This window comes from Pungitius pungitius, chromosome 5, assembly GCF_949316345.1.
Source record: "Pungitius pungitius chromosome 5, fPunPun2.1, whole genome shotgun sequence".
Taxonomy (NCBI): Eukaryota; Metazoa; Chordata; class Actinopteri; order Perciformes; family Gasterosteidae; genus Pungitius; species Pungitius pungitius.
The window spans coordinates 16,710,614-16,724,432 of record NC_084904.1 but is presented as its reverse complement, the minus strand read 5'-3'; the positions used below and the strand labels follow the sequence as shown (position 1 = coordinate 16,724,432).

Here is a 13,819-nt window from a genome sequence, read left to right as displayed (position 1 = left end):
CACTTTTTCCATTACTGCATCCTTGGTCTTTGTATTTGAAACTGATTAAAATGAGTGCTAGGGTTCGTGTTGAATGGGTGTGGCATACTTTGAAAAATAGAATGTTAAACCCCCTTCTGGGTGTAAGTCTGCACTTTTTCTTTGTACAAAGCCCAGCATAAAACATGATTTCTTGTCTTTGATTGGTGGATTAACTAAACACCGTGGCCTTTGTGTGGAAGCTGCCGGGTCTGTCTGCTCGCTGGGCCTGCTCAGACCTGCTCTCTGCCTCCTTCCCAAGGACACATTTAAATGATATCAAGGAGGAGGAGGAGGAGGTCAGGAGGGCCCAGAGCTTTGATCCGAGACTGCTATGTCCTTTGATTCACTTTGTATTTGTTAGAAGTTTGAAATACTTAACATTTCAAAGATTCTGGCTCACTACCACTTTACCAAACGTTAATGACATTGAGGAATTAATGACATTAATATAATCTTCCTCTGTAAAGTCTGATCTCGTAAGCCTTAGACATCGAGTAAATGTTGATGTATAAATCAATAGCCCAGTCCAAACTAAAGTGTGGCACGTCAAGCTATTCCATTTCCTATTTCTCAGGGTGGGCTATGTATAAAATTAGATTGGTGTCAGCTGAATATAAACGATGGCTATTTATAAGAAGGAGGCTGTTACTGAGACAATGTTCTCTCCAGACTCCGCTGGTAATGTGCACAAAGCTGTTAAAAACCGCGTCTCTAAGGGCCTGCGTCGATTACGGAGAAATGTAAGGGGGGGGGGGGGCGCTGGATGGGTTAAAGTCTAGAAGTCACAGTGGGGTCGAGGGAGAGTCCCACAAGCACGCGGTCTCACAAAAAAGTCTCGGGAACCTTTTAATACCCATCTCCGCCCCCCTATTGAAGCGTCAGAGCACCAGCTCTCCAGGGGCTCTCCAACACAGAGCCATTCCACACGCTGCTCCAAACTTTACGCACGGAGTTCCTCCTGTGGAAGAATTTTACTCTGGATTTCCATGTGTTCAAGCTGAGCTGTGTTGTTCCACATATCTTTTCTACCAATTGGAAGCAGTCCCAAACTTTAAAGTGTAAACTTTGCTAAACTTTTTCTTAGCGTTTTCTTCTTTTTTTTTTTTTTTTAAATGCGATTCGCCATATCCCAGCAGACAGATGCAGTAAATCTATAAGAGAAAATGACCGGTGTCTTATTAAAGTGCCTAGTCTTGGCGCTGTGTGTCGGCGCCCACGGGCTCTTGGCGATCCCCCGGGCTGAGGAGGATGATGGATCCGGTGACAGTGCCTCGACCCTGGCCTTTGTGTTCGATGTTACCGGCTCAATGTACGACGATCTGAAACAGGTGATAGACGGCGCCTCGCGGATCCTGGAGAAGACCCTGAACCGCAGGACGAGACCCATCAAAAACTTTGTCCTGGTCCCCTTCCATGACCCAGGTATCTTTTTGACCAAACACACTTTACATCGGCCTCACCAACAGCTGGCTGTTAAATCTTGAACCTGAATATGATTGTAATAGCATGTCATTAAAAGTTAGTCAACCAATAATGGTCAGATTGTCTTGCCAGATCCAGGCAACACAATAGCCTTTGCCTTCTTTTTGCATTATGACAAACTCTGAATTTTGGTTACATTTTCATAGATTTTGTGTAACTACATGCAGCAACACATCTCAGGACCTGTTGCCCGAGTTGTAGCTCTGAGCTGTTTCAGAAGAAGTCCACTTGGACAAAGAGCAGCACTTTGAACTCAAATACACCAAGCAGGAATATAAATATATATATATATATGAGCTTCCAGAAGGAGGAGTGTGTGGGACAGGTAAGGCTCTTCATTCACCGCTGGCATCCACCCTCATACGAGAAAGCTGCAGCTTGAAAATAAAAGTGCTCTAATGGGGGGAGGGTGTTTGAGCACTGATGAGAAGCATATGCTGTCTGCTTGTGTGTAATTACCCCCACTCACCCCACCCCTCCCTCAATTCCATCCAAGCCTCCGGAAAACCCTCGTTGCCCCCCAGTTTAGTCGGTCGTCTGGGGGGTGTTGGGGTGTTTTGGGCGGTGGGGGGGGGGGGGCTGTACTTACACCAAAACATTTTGTCTGTGTTTAATGTGGCCTGCCCCCTGGGGAGCTTGTAAACCTCCAAGATTGCAAAGAAGCCGAGGTGGCTGACAAAGATGCATGACGGTGCTGTCAGTGCTTTACACTCGTGAAGAGCAGAGACGAACTTAAAAGCCTCCGAGCTGGAAAATAGATGAGTGACCTTTGTCTGGAGGCTGACGGTGTCATTAGTCGCAGAAAGATTCTTCAGAATGGTATTTGACAGTTGCAATAACAAGTGTGGAGACACACAGAAACCATGACACGGCTCCACCATGCATGATAAGGGGTCTGTAATAACTTAAATGGAAGGCTTGTGTTTATAGACAACAGTCTTGTCAATTTGTCCTTTGTTTATTGGTTGATGATTATCGGCCCCAGAAGGCCTTCAAGCGTCAGGCCCTGGCAGGTTCTTATCCATCATACTGGAGTCTGCTTCTGCTTGAAAAACACTGGAACATGCTGACTACAGCTGCAGAAACGTGCTTTCTGAACGGGATTCGTGTAAAACAAAAGCTGAGCATTCTGATTTTGTCAATGCACCGATTCTGCCACTCTTGTACTGTGTGTGATGGATATTCATGTCTCGGTTGATGTTCATGTCACGCACAAACGCTACATGTTATCACTCTGGTCCTCATCAAGCACACTGGGGATTATTTGGGCTTTTTGATGCCGTTGATGCGTTGGCTCTGTTCACTGAGGCAGAACAACTACATCCTTTGTTCTCATATAGTTGATTTATTTGAAGAAAAAAAAAATAGAAGAGTTAGCCCTCTGCACTCTGTTGGGATGAATGTGTCCTTGTGTATTGTATTACAACCAGAAGATATCTCTCAAGCTGACCAGACTCAATGTTCTTTGAGTCTCTTATGATTTACATCTCTAAACTCGCAGATATCGGCCCTGTGTCCATCACCACCGACCCAAAGAAGTTCCAACAGGATCTGCAAGAGCTGTTTGTCCAGGTGGGAACCAGAAGACGGGACGTGATTGTTATACTGCACCTGGGACCATTGCATTGTTCCATACTAATACAAGCTACATCAACATCAGTTACACAGCAATGTGTATCCTAAGTCTGGTAACATTAGCCACCATAAGCCCCGGGTGCTACCAAACAAAGTATGGCTGTAGTGGCAAAACCCCCAAGGAAATTCAATCAAGGGTGTTTTTTTTTATCAAGTTCATGAATACAAGTTACAAGGCATTTAGTCATATTTCCTCTGACAGACGATACTTAAATTCAGAACAATGTGTTAGTCTTCACCAAAATGGGACTAGGATTGTTTGAGTCTAACATCTGTACGGATGCAATTAACAATCAGATGGGTTTATTTCTTCTGGGAGTCTTTGATCATGTGTAATTCTGTCACTCAGGGTGGAGGTGACTGCCCCGAGATGAGCATCGGAGCCATAAAGAAAGCCTTGGAGGTTTCCCTGCCTGGATCCTTCATCTACGTGTTTACTGACGCCAGAGCCAAAGACTACCGCCTAAAGAGAGATGTTCTGCAACTGGTGCAGCTGCGTCAATCCCAGGTGAAGTTCTAGGAATATGGATGGGGTTGTTAGCACCACTCTGGGCTGTAGAGGAGTTCATCACTTTGGCAGTTCAGTCACTACTGTATCAACAAAAGCTGCTATTAGCAGGAAAAGGGCTAAATCTGAAGGTTTTTCAGGCAACACCCGGTCCACAGCGTTTTGAGTACCTTTTGCATTCATCCCACGCTGTAACAAAAGGAATACTGTGGCATGCTGGGATGGATCTACATTCCAATGAAGACCCCCGACACCGGGCTGAGGAGGGAAAAGTCGCATCAAAGTTACTTTAGTCAGAGCCTCTACATGAAACACGACAATGAGGATTAGCGTCACTTTGGAGTCAACCGACAAGCGTGATCGTAAAAAACAAACACTGAACAGTAGTAATCCTCTTAACTCCCCCCCCCCTCTCTGTTCCCAGGTGGTATTTGTGTTGACTGGGGACTGCGGAGACCGCTCTCAGCCCGGCTACAGGGCCTATGAAGAGATCGCTGCCACCTCCTCTGGACAAATCTTTCACCTGGACAAGCAGCAGGTCAACGAGGTGAGATGAATGGGGTACTTGGCAGTGCTATTAGAATTAACTTCACCAATCTCTGACCATAATACACAAATTAGTAGTAAATGAATGCTTTTGATTCGGAGTTTCTTTTATGAATGAAGCTTATCTCTTACTAATGGAGAACTGCAGAGACGACCCAATAATAGCAATTTAATTGAATTTAATCAAATGGTTACACGGCTGATACTGAGCTTCCTGTTCGTATGACACGGTCGAGTGAGTGTTTTTTACGTTGGGAGCAGCATGCAAAGAGAAGCCCTGTCTAAGGAGCCAAAGATAGCAGGGCTCACTTCCCAAGCAGATGTGAAAGAAGCCAGAGTTTCCTCTGGAAGAGACACTGGTGTCCTGCATGTCAACACAGGAGATGGCCGGCCTGCGCTCTGGTGGCCCACTGAACCCCTGAACTCAGACGTGTTTAACTGTGTGCGTGAGTGTGGCGGGGCTGTTTCCTGTAAAGTCATGCATGCATGCATGTACCTATACAATGCTGGCGTGTGGGGCCGCTCGGCTCGCTATCGCGCCATGATCTATCCAGCTGTTTAAGGAGTGTTGTGTGAATGTGATACTTGTGTTGCTGTGTGGAGGGAACAGGAGACCGAACTCACTTTTGCCCTCCCGCCTCAGCCGTCGACATGTTCTTAGTGCACTGTTGCATGTCAACATGTGCCGACGTATGAATACTTTTATACTTCATCCACATTGAATTAGTGATTGCCAGTTGGTTTTCTTGAACTGTTTAGCTCTTTGGTGGCACGATTTTACCAAATTGTTGCAAATCCTTTAATCCTCAACACCTCAGAAGTATTATAAATCTAAGCAAAAAATTCACACTTGAAAGCAGTTTAATAAAGTACTGCAAAAATAAAAAATATACTAAATCTGTTTTTGGTCTCCCGGGGAGAGTGAAAGGAAAACAGACTGCTTATTCGACGCTCTAATCCCAGGATACGATCTGTCACGGCTTCCCTCCTTCTAACACAGCTGCCCAGTGGAGTGGGCTCATAGTCTTTGAACAAAAAACCTATTGTCAGATTTACGTACAGTATATCACTTCATGTCCTTTTAAATTTGACCGATTATGATAAACCAAAAGCCCTTTTTTTATGTGCGATCAAATTTGTACAATGCGCGATCTGTGCTCTTTGTGGTGTGGATGGTGTTTGGTGGATGTGATTTCGTGAGCTCCATGACAATGTGTCCTGTAACGTCAGCCAACGGATAAACAGGCTGCTAAATGTGCGTGTAATGTAGATGTGGTTTATGACATCGTATACGGCCGGATGTGTTTTTTCACCTGACACATGGAAGAGTCATTTACAACACTACCCTCGTGGTTTTCTTATTACGTCGACGCAGTAGTAGGTCTAGGGGTTGCTAGTTGTTGTCAGAAGATAAAATGCAGCAGTTCTGGTAGTATTTATCCGCAGTTGTTTGACTGGTCGAAGCACCATTTATGGTCCTTTAATATCAAGGGGACACTTGTGACTTGCAAAACTTCGGCAGGTGTGTTGAAACTCACTGAGGAAGAGCAGGGGTGTCTAAAAACGCCCTGATTTGTAGAGATACATCTTCCAGCATACATCTTCCATGTCAAGATTGTGCTTACCTACTACATGGCCACGTTTTTCACTAGCAGGTGAAGCGCCTGGACTAGCGAGGGGGAACTCACACAGCTTCACCCGAGCCGCGGCTAACCCTTCTTCTTTGCCCCGTCTGTAATGCTTCTGTGGATAGCAGAGGGGGGGGGGGGGGGGGGTACTTCCTGTAACAGCCCTGTTAATGGGGTTTTACAGGACTTGAGATCCTCTGCGTTCCCCCGTTAGTTGGGTCAGGGAGGGGCCGCAGAGCTCAGCGTGCTCCTGCAGACCCACCACGGCCCCGGACAGCTCGTCGTCCCACCTCTGCACTGCGCTCCCTTCTGTCTGTGGTCTGACTGATGCCTACTACTCCTCTGATGTCTTGCTGCATAAGAAACGGACTATTCCCGAGGCAGATGTAGGTCACCTCTTCGCAGTCTCCGGCTCCGCTGGTGATGGCTGCACATGTGGCAGAAATTACAGCTGTTTCCAGTTGTAAAACGACGAGAGGAACCAGCTGCTGTCGGCACCCGGTCGACCCGACGGACAAAAAGTGGAGGGCTGATAATTAAGGCTTTCCTCGTCTCTCTTTTTACCTGTTTTCGTAAATGTCTTAAAGTGTGTTGCCGTTGGCTCCGTCTCCAAGGGCCCGCTAAAGAAATGTTCCAGTTTGTTTCATTACAGACACGGTTCAGCCATAATGCCTCTCCATATGAGGTCAAAACAAACATTAGACAGCAGTTGCTTGTTAAGCGTTTGGAAGACTTTTGGTCTGGTGCAGCTTCTGAAATGAAACTCGGCAAAATATCAGTGGGCTTTTCTGCTTCTGTTTTCATTCTAGAGAAAACAGAAGAAAAACTGTAGTCAACCTGAAACCATGGTTAGGATTTTACCTAGAAGGTCAAGCACCTGTCAAAACTGACATTCTACATGGTGTGGTATTTCTCTGGAGATCGTCTCAGAGACAGTATAGTCTAAGTCATGATTTCTTTTGCCATATAATTAAACTGTGAAACTATTATTTACAGAGTTTGCTCTGAGCGTTGGAAGGAATCCTTTATGGAGTCTTTTTGGAGCCATTCTTATCTGTTTTGTTCGATTCAACTAAGGAGCTGTGAAACAGCCGGACGTTTTTATCTGTGAATTGTACACATTGGGCACATTAGTCAATTATACTGTGGAATATACAGTTTGAGTGTATTTCTAAAACAAAGGCACCACTGCTTTCTCTTCTGAGGGACAAGCCTAACGACTCATGAAAGCCGTATTGTAGGAGGGTGATTTCTGGCTGACAGACTTCCACAATGGCACACTCGCCTCTCTGAATACATGTTTGAGAGCTGGGTCTTATCAGTTGGACAGTTGAGCCTTTTTAGTTTCCCTTTGTTTCGGAATACTTTTTTTGCGGTGAAAGAATAGTCTGAAGACAAAGAGCAGTCCCCCTCCTACCAAGCGCGTCCTTCCTGTCCTTGTCCTATCTTTAAGTAGAGAGACGATCCCTGACAGTTTGCATTTGATAAATCCCAGCCTCGACCTCCGATGAATGTGTTTCCTCCAGCGTGACACTTTCCTCTGTTTTTCCTCCTGCCGCCAGGTTTTAAAGTGGGTAGAAGAGACAGTTCAGGCCATGAAAGTCCACCTGCTTTCCTCCAACCATGACAGCGCCCAGGAGAACAACTGGGAAGTGCCCTTTGACCCCAGCCTTCGAGAGGTCACCGTATCACTCAGTGGACCAACGCCGCAAATCGAACTCAGCGATCCCTTCGGTACGCAACCCGTTGTTGCAGTTCATTTTCTTGCAATATTGATTTGCGATATTTCCACCGCCCCCGTAGCATTCTTGCTCCGTAAAGCTCCCGTTCTTGTGTTCCAGGTCGTGTAGTTGGGGAGGAGCAGGGTCTGAAAGAGCTGCTGAACATCCCCAATTCTGCTCGCGTCGTCAACCTCAAGTTTCCCAAACCGGGGGCTTGGAAGCTGAAGGTTTAATGCCTGAAAAATCTGCTGAATAATCAATGAATATGTTTCTTAAATTATTTCCAGACAATGTTTTGACAGTACTTTCTTTCCAAAGGTGAGCTGCAGTGGGCGCCACACTTTGAGGGTCACAGGAGTCAGCAATCTGGACTTCCGGGCCGGCTTTTCAAGCATACCTGTTACGGAGTTCAACCACACCAGAGAAAGGCCAATAAAAGGTGCGTGATAAAATTCTCATTCAACCGATCGCGCACAGAGACAGCAAGACTTTACGATGAGATCTTGTCTTTTGTCTCTCAGGACTTCCAGCCCACGTTCTGCTGAAATGCACAGGCCTGAAGCCTCCCGGTCGGCTAAGCCTGGTTGAGCTCATGTCAGGCTCAAGCCGCTCCTTACGCACGATCCCCGTGCCTCTGCCTTCCGACCTCGGCCAACAAGGACTGTGGAGCCTCCCGGAGTTTCGCACCCCCTCACAGAGCTTCTTCATCAAGGTAACGGGCAAAGACGAGGAGGGCTACCGCTTCCAGAGGCTGTCCAGTGTTTCCTACACCAACATCGTTCCAGGCAAGACACCCCCCCTCCCTGCAGACACATCGCGCCAAAGCCACTCAGTGGTTGCGGCGTCTCGCACACCTCATCAATCTTCCTGGTGACCTTTGGTCTTTGTTTCCTCTGTTTTGTGTAGATCCCCCAGCTGTGAGCATGCCTGATGCGGTGGAGGGCTTGTACATGCAGCCCGCTGTCATTGTCTGCCGGGTGGAGAGTGACATTCCCTACAGGCTAAGGTTCACCAGAAGTGGGATCCCACTGGGAGCGGAGAAGTTATTCCAGTGAGTGTTTCACACTTGGCAAACCTTTGGTATTCCGATTCCTACAGATGCTTAAGCTTAATTTGGCCATTACCCTGCTGTGAAACCGCTTAGGTCGCTCACTGCTCTTACCGATGAGGGTGTCTGTAAAGCATTTATGCTTCTTCTTGAGTTTTCTTGGCGCAGTCAGGAAACGAGTATACAGTCAATTTAGTGAACAACACATAAATGATTGTGTCATCTTGAAAATCAAACAATGCGTCTATTCTTTCTCTCTGTTGACGCTCTGCTTTGAATTACAATATTTGTGTGCCAGGGATGTTAATTGAATCTTGTTGCTGAAGTCATTCTCCAGTTAACGAACCAGGCGTGTCTTTGTTTCAGAGTTTCTGCCATGGCATCATGGGAAGTTGCCCATGCGTCTGCCGAGGACGAAGGCCTGTACGAGTGCATAGTGCAGAGCAGCGCAGGACAGGGACGTGCCTTAACGCAGTTGACTGTCCGAGGTATGTCACACACATGCACCGATGCAAGCACCCACACGTCCTTCTTACCTTGCGTGCTTCACAGTCACAGCAAGGCTTTGAAATCCGTTCCAGCCGTTCTTCACCTCAGACCTATGGTTAAAACACCGCCACCATACAAAGCGTGCCAGTGCAAACATTTGCATTTATGAGTAAACTATTAGTTCACTGCTGAAAACACCAGTTTGGTGATTTGTGTTTTGTTTTCCAAACTTATACAGAGCCTCCTCCGGCCCTGAAGCCCGCAGCGAATGTGACTTCGCCTGTGGGAGGCGTGGCTGTGCTGTCCTGCCAGGTGGAAGGCTCCATGCGCCACAACCTGACTTGGTACAGGGCAGGTCGTCCCATCGAAGGCCGCGCAGGGAGGGTGAGGTTGCTGTCCGACGCGTCCCTTCAGATCAGCGGGGTGCACGCTCAGGATTCCGGGGAGTACCACTGTGTGGCTACCAATGCCCACGGAGACAGCAGAATCGCCATATGGCTTCTTGTACCAGGTACGGCGGGAACAATACAGGTCATCTGCTGAAACGCTTAAAACCCCGAAGGGCCTCATGTGTTTCTTTCCTGGCTCCCGTCATCTGTTTTCCATTTTTGGCTCAACTTCCTGGCGGTCTGATTGAGCCACTTTCTCCAGTCAAAAAAATGTTTATCATCAGCCAGAGTGAATGCTTGTTTAAATGTGTGCCTTCTACTGCGAGGACGCACTCAGATGTTTGTAATAAAGAGTTCTGTTCCAATGATGTCAGAAATTGTAAGTGATGGTAATTTTATTGAAGCCTACATCATCAGACGTCTGCTGTTGTGAAACGGGGATGACAGGGAAGTTATAAATGACATCATGCAGCGCTGACAAGGCCCCGAGTCATCGAAAAGCCCTTTGCCTCTTTTTGACTCCCAACCGTAGAGGCTCCTTCTGTGGTAGTCCGACCCCAGGGCCGGGCCTTCTCCCGAGGGGACGAGATCCGCCTCGTCTGCACGGCTTCCGGCTCCCCTCCTCCCCGGCTCCTCTGGAGCCACGGAAACATGTTCCTTACTAAGCGGCCGAGGTAAGGGAACCCTCGGGCCCCTCAACACCTCCGGCACGACATTCCACTTTAAACACATGCAAAATTGTTAGCATCACTTTTTTGTTTTAAAGTACATATTAAAAGATCTATTTCTCTCATGAATAGCAGAAAGGATTAGAGATTAATGTGATCACGACCAGTCAACAAACGTGATTTTTTCCGGCTTGCATGATGCAGGTTGAGTCAAGATCAAAATGGAGTTCTGACCATTAAAGCGGCCCTCCCAGAGGATGCTGGGGACTACACGTGTACGGCCACCAATGAGGCCGGAACTGCCTCTCAGACAATGTCACTCACTTTTGCAGGTAAGTCCATATATTTGGTGACAGTTGCGGTTGTGTTGCCCTGCGGTTGTTTGAATGATCGTGGCCTCATTTTTTTATGTATCCATCCGGGAGAATCCTGAAGACTTTTTTTGCCTGCGTTGTTGTGATTATTCTTCAGAAGTGTTTGTTTTGAACCATTGTGTGAACGATATCCAGTGTCAGTTTGGCCACATGCTGCTCCGTCTCACACAACGGGACACTTTGCTTCTTGTTTTGTGGGCGCTGACAGTTTGGAGTATCAGTCATGGCGTGTCAGTTATTTGTTGACAGAAAGAAGGACTGTGGCACCTTCTTCCTGGGTCTCACATACTGTCATTTTTAACAACATGGATCTGTTAAGGCAGCGAGAGCCTTGTGAGACACATCATCTCGTTCTTTCAGTCTACCTGTTCCTTAGAGCCTTTCCCCACTGTGTAAATGTAAGCTTTTTTTGGGGGGGGGGAATTCCCCTCAGGTCTAATTACTTTACTTTTAAAAGACTTAACGCACAATCAAGCCTACTTTTCTGTTCCCCAGAGATGCCTAGAATAACAGTGGCACAGCCGGTGGTACTTGTGTCTGTTGGTGGAGACGTGACTCTGGAGTGCCGAGCCACAGGCATTCCCGCTCCTCTTGTCCACTGGTTCAAAGGTAAGCCCAGGTTAAAAACCGTGTGTACATCCAAGCAAATGAGGACATTTCCACCAAGAGGACACTTGGCTTGTTTTATGCGTGTTTCCAGGTGAGCTAGAAGTGGGCTCTGCTCCTCTTGTGGAGCAGGATGAGCATCGCGGGACCCTGCACATCAAAGGGGTGCAGGAGGTGGACGCTGGTCAGTACAGCTGTGTGGCCAGCAGCTCTGCCGGAACCACCGCTGGCAACGTCAGTCTGGAGGTTGGAGGTGAGAGAACACCCTGGTGTTCCACCCCACAGCTTGTTATTTGTGTCTCAATATTTCAAGAAAAAAAAAGGAAAACTCACTCTACCTCAACAGCGGGTCCATTGTTCTCTGAGGAACCGGTGGACGTTACAGCCAACGTAGGGGAGAACATCACCCTCCCCTGCACGGCCCGAGGTTTCCCGCAGCCGGCGGTGACCTGGCGCAGGCAGGACGGCAGACAGATTCTAACGAGGACAGACGGCCGCAGTAGAACAGTTCAGCTGGAGAGTGGACATCTTCTAATCCAGAGTGAGTTATCCATTACACACTGTGACAGCACTGATCCATGTCCTGCGGTGCAGACTGAAACATTGCTGTCTGATTGCCTTGCCCTAACAGGCATGAGTGACTTTTTAAAATTGAAAATATGTAAAAAAAATCTTTCCTTAAGAAGGAGGGCAGCAAGATGTCATTGCCATCAGTAAAGGGATGGTATATGGCCAGTATGTATCTCAAAATATTACATATCTCTCCTGATAAAAGTATTTCTTCAGGGTGGTGAAAGATTAAGAGAATGAGGGTCACCTCACCTTAATGCTGTTAATAATTCAGCTCGAGGAGGTGTCACTTTGTTCAAGTAATTCTCCTTGAAGAGAATTTAAAGTTGTGAACTCTGGAGGCCTCTGAGACCGAAATATGACTATTGCTGGCCACTGAAGGAAATCCTTTGTGCTCCTTGGCTGCTGCGTCTGCGACTGTTTCCATTTCTCATGCCTTTTAACTTAATTACCTCAATCTGTGGTGGAATATTGTTTTAAAAAATGTCTTTATTCACGTTGTGTTGCTTAAAAACTCTGCTATCCTTCACCCTTCTGCTCTTCACTTTTTGCTTTACTGCTTAATGTCTTTTCATCAGCTGACTATCCAAAAACAAGTGAATCATATGTTGTTAAAGATGTTGCAACATGGGACATCATCAGCAGACTGGCAGCTCAGGCAAACGCATTAATCCCATTATTTCCCATTTTTAACTCTTTCACCATGGTCTTACTGTTATTAACATCGACTGGAGTGGAGGTGCTATTATCTCTGATTTAAAGGTTGATTCAAATTTGCTCAGTGTTTGTTTACTGTGTTTGAATACAGGTGTCTGGCTGGATGATGGCGGAGTGTATATCTGCGAGGCCAAGAACCAATTTGGAACAATTAAAGCGCAGGCCAGAGTTGGTGTCACTGGACTGGGTAGGCTTGTCTAAGCTGTCTTATCTTCATGCACCGCCAAAGACCTCAGAAAGAACGGCAGCCATTCCAAACAGACTGTGGCCTTAAAATACATACTTTTTCCTGCTCTTGTTTAGCAATTGTGTCCTGACACTTCCTTTTCCTGCAGAGCCCCCTCTCTTGGCCCAAGGTGCCCCAATCATCACCACCAGCAGTGGGCAGTCCCTCAGCATTCCTTGCATGCTGTTGGATGGAATACCTCTTCCAGAAAGACACTGGTCCCAAAATGGAAAAGCTGTAAGACTTTAACGTGCCCTGTAGATCACCTCTGTGTTCCTGTGTAACAGCTGTCGCCTTCCTCCTGCACAGGTTCAGCTCAATAGAAGGATTTTCCTGAGGAGTGACGGCGGTTTGTACATTGAACGAGTAGTCCCGGGGGATTCGGGGACATATGTCTGCACCGCGGTGAATGTAGCCGGCTCCATGAACATCACAGTCAGTCTGGAGGTCCACGGTAGGAGCACGTGTTAAAGGATCCGTGGGGAAAGTTCATATTTGATTTGATTTCTTGCACACCTGAGTTGGATTAGAAGATGAAAAAGGTGAAAAATGAATAAGCTTGTGTCCCAAAATGTCAAACCTTTCGGATTTCGGTGTTCTCAATGCCTGAGACACCTTGGCAGGTTTGGACAAGAGATTACAGTCTGGACAGTCAGGTCAACTATGTGCCGACTCAGCATGGAAAACAAAATGATGGCAATAACTTAGAACCACCTGCTGTCATCATAGTGAGAGGGTTCATTCATTGCATGCTTTGATGAAAGGGTCATTTTGTTCATAGGCACGTAATGACAGGCCAGATTACGGTTCATCATCGGTCTGTAATGAAGAAATGCCTTGAGCGCTGACACTGCTGTCTGGCTAAGCCCAGTGAGAAATTCTGTGAGTACATTTCTTCATGGCCACTCAAACAGCTGTGTTTTGTGACCTACTTCATCCACAGTGCCCCCTGAGATCAACTCTGGTCCGTACCACTATATAGCCAATGAGGGCGTAGCCATCACACTATCATGCGAAGCCAGCGGAGTTCCCAAACCAAAAGTGCTCTGGTCTAAGGTAGGGTGTCACACTTGTCAAAACATGCTTTCCTTGATGACTGCTCTGGTGATGGGATCTACAGTTTTCTACTTAAAGTGTTGAGCTAAGACCTGCTTTTGATTGAATCAGCTCTAGCATACTCACAGGGATGGT

General features: G+C 46.9%; 1 protein-coding gene across 1 annotated transcript in view; it reads left to right on the top strand.

Moving 5' to 3' along the window:
• Nucleotides 1-1,144: 1,144 nt before the first annotated feature.
• hmcn2 (hemicentin 2) overlaps nt 1,145-13,819 on the top strand; it is a 39,311-nt gene continuing 26,636 nt past the window's right edge. Inside the window, exons 1-20 of the mRNA XM_037483573.2 lie at nt 1,145-1,443; nt 3,005-3,075; nt 3,488-3,646; nt 4,071-4,193; nt 7,383-7,554; nt 7,662-7,768; nt 7,860-7,980; nt 8,063-8,326; nt 8,448-8,592; nt 8,956-9,077; nt 9,317-9,589; nt 10,000-10,141; nt 10,340-10,467; nt 11,005-11,118; nt 11,210-11,368; nt 11,462-11,656; nt 12,494-12,589; nt 12,738-12,865; nt 12,938-13,082; nt 13,572-13,684. Of these exons, the coding sequence (XP_037339470.2) occupies nt 1,185-1,443; nt 3,005-3,075; nt 3,488-3,646; nt 4,071-4,193; nt 7,383-7,554; nt 7,662-7,768; nt 7,860-7,980; nt 8,063-8,326; nt 8,448-8,592; nt 8,956-9,077; nt 9,317-9,589; nt 10,000-10,141; nt 10,340-10,467; nt 11,005-11,118; nt 11,210-11,368; nt 11,462-11,656; nt 12,494-12,589; nt 12,738-12,865; nt 12,938-13,082; nt 13,572-13,684 (3,036 nt within the window). The 5' untranslated portion in view covers nt 1,145-1,184. The remainder of the gene's footprint in view (nt 1,444-3,004; nt 3,076-3,487; nt 3,647-4,070; nt 4,194-7,382; nt 7,555-7,661; nt 7,769-7,859; nt 7,981-8,062; nt 8,327-8,447; nt 8,593-8,955; nt 9,078-9,316; nt 9,590-9,999; nt 10,142-10,339; nt 10,468-11,004; nt 11,119-11,209; nt 11,369-11,461; nt 11,657-12,493; nt 12,590-12,737; nt 12,866-12,937; nt 13,083-13,571; nt 13,685-13,819) is intronic.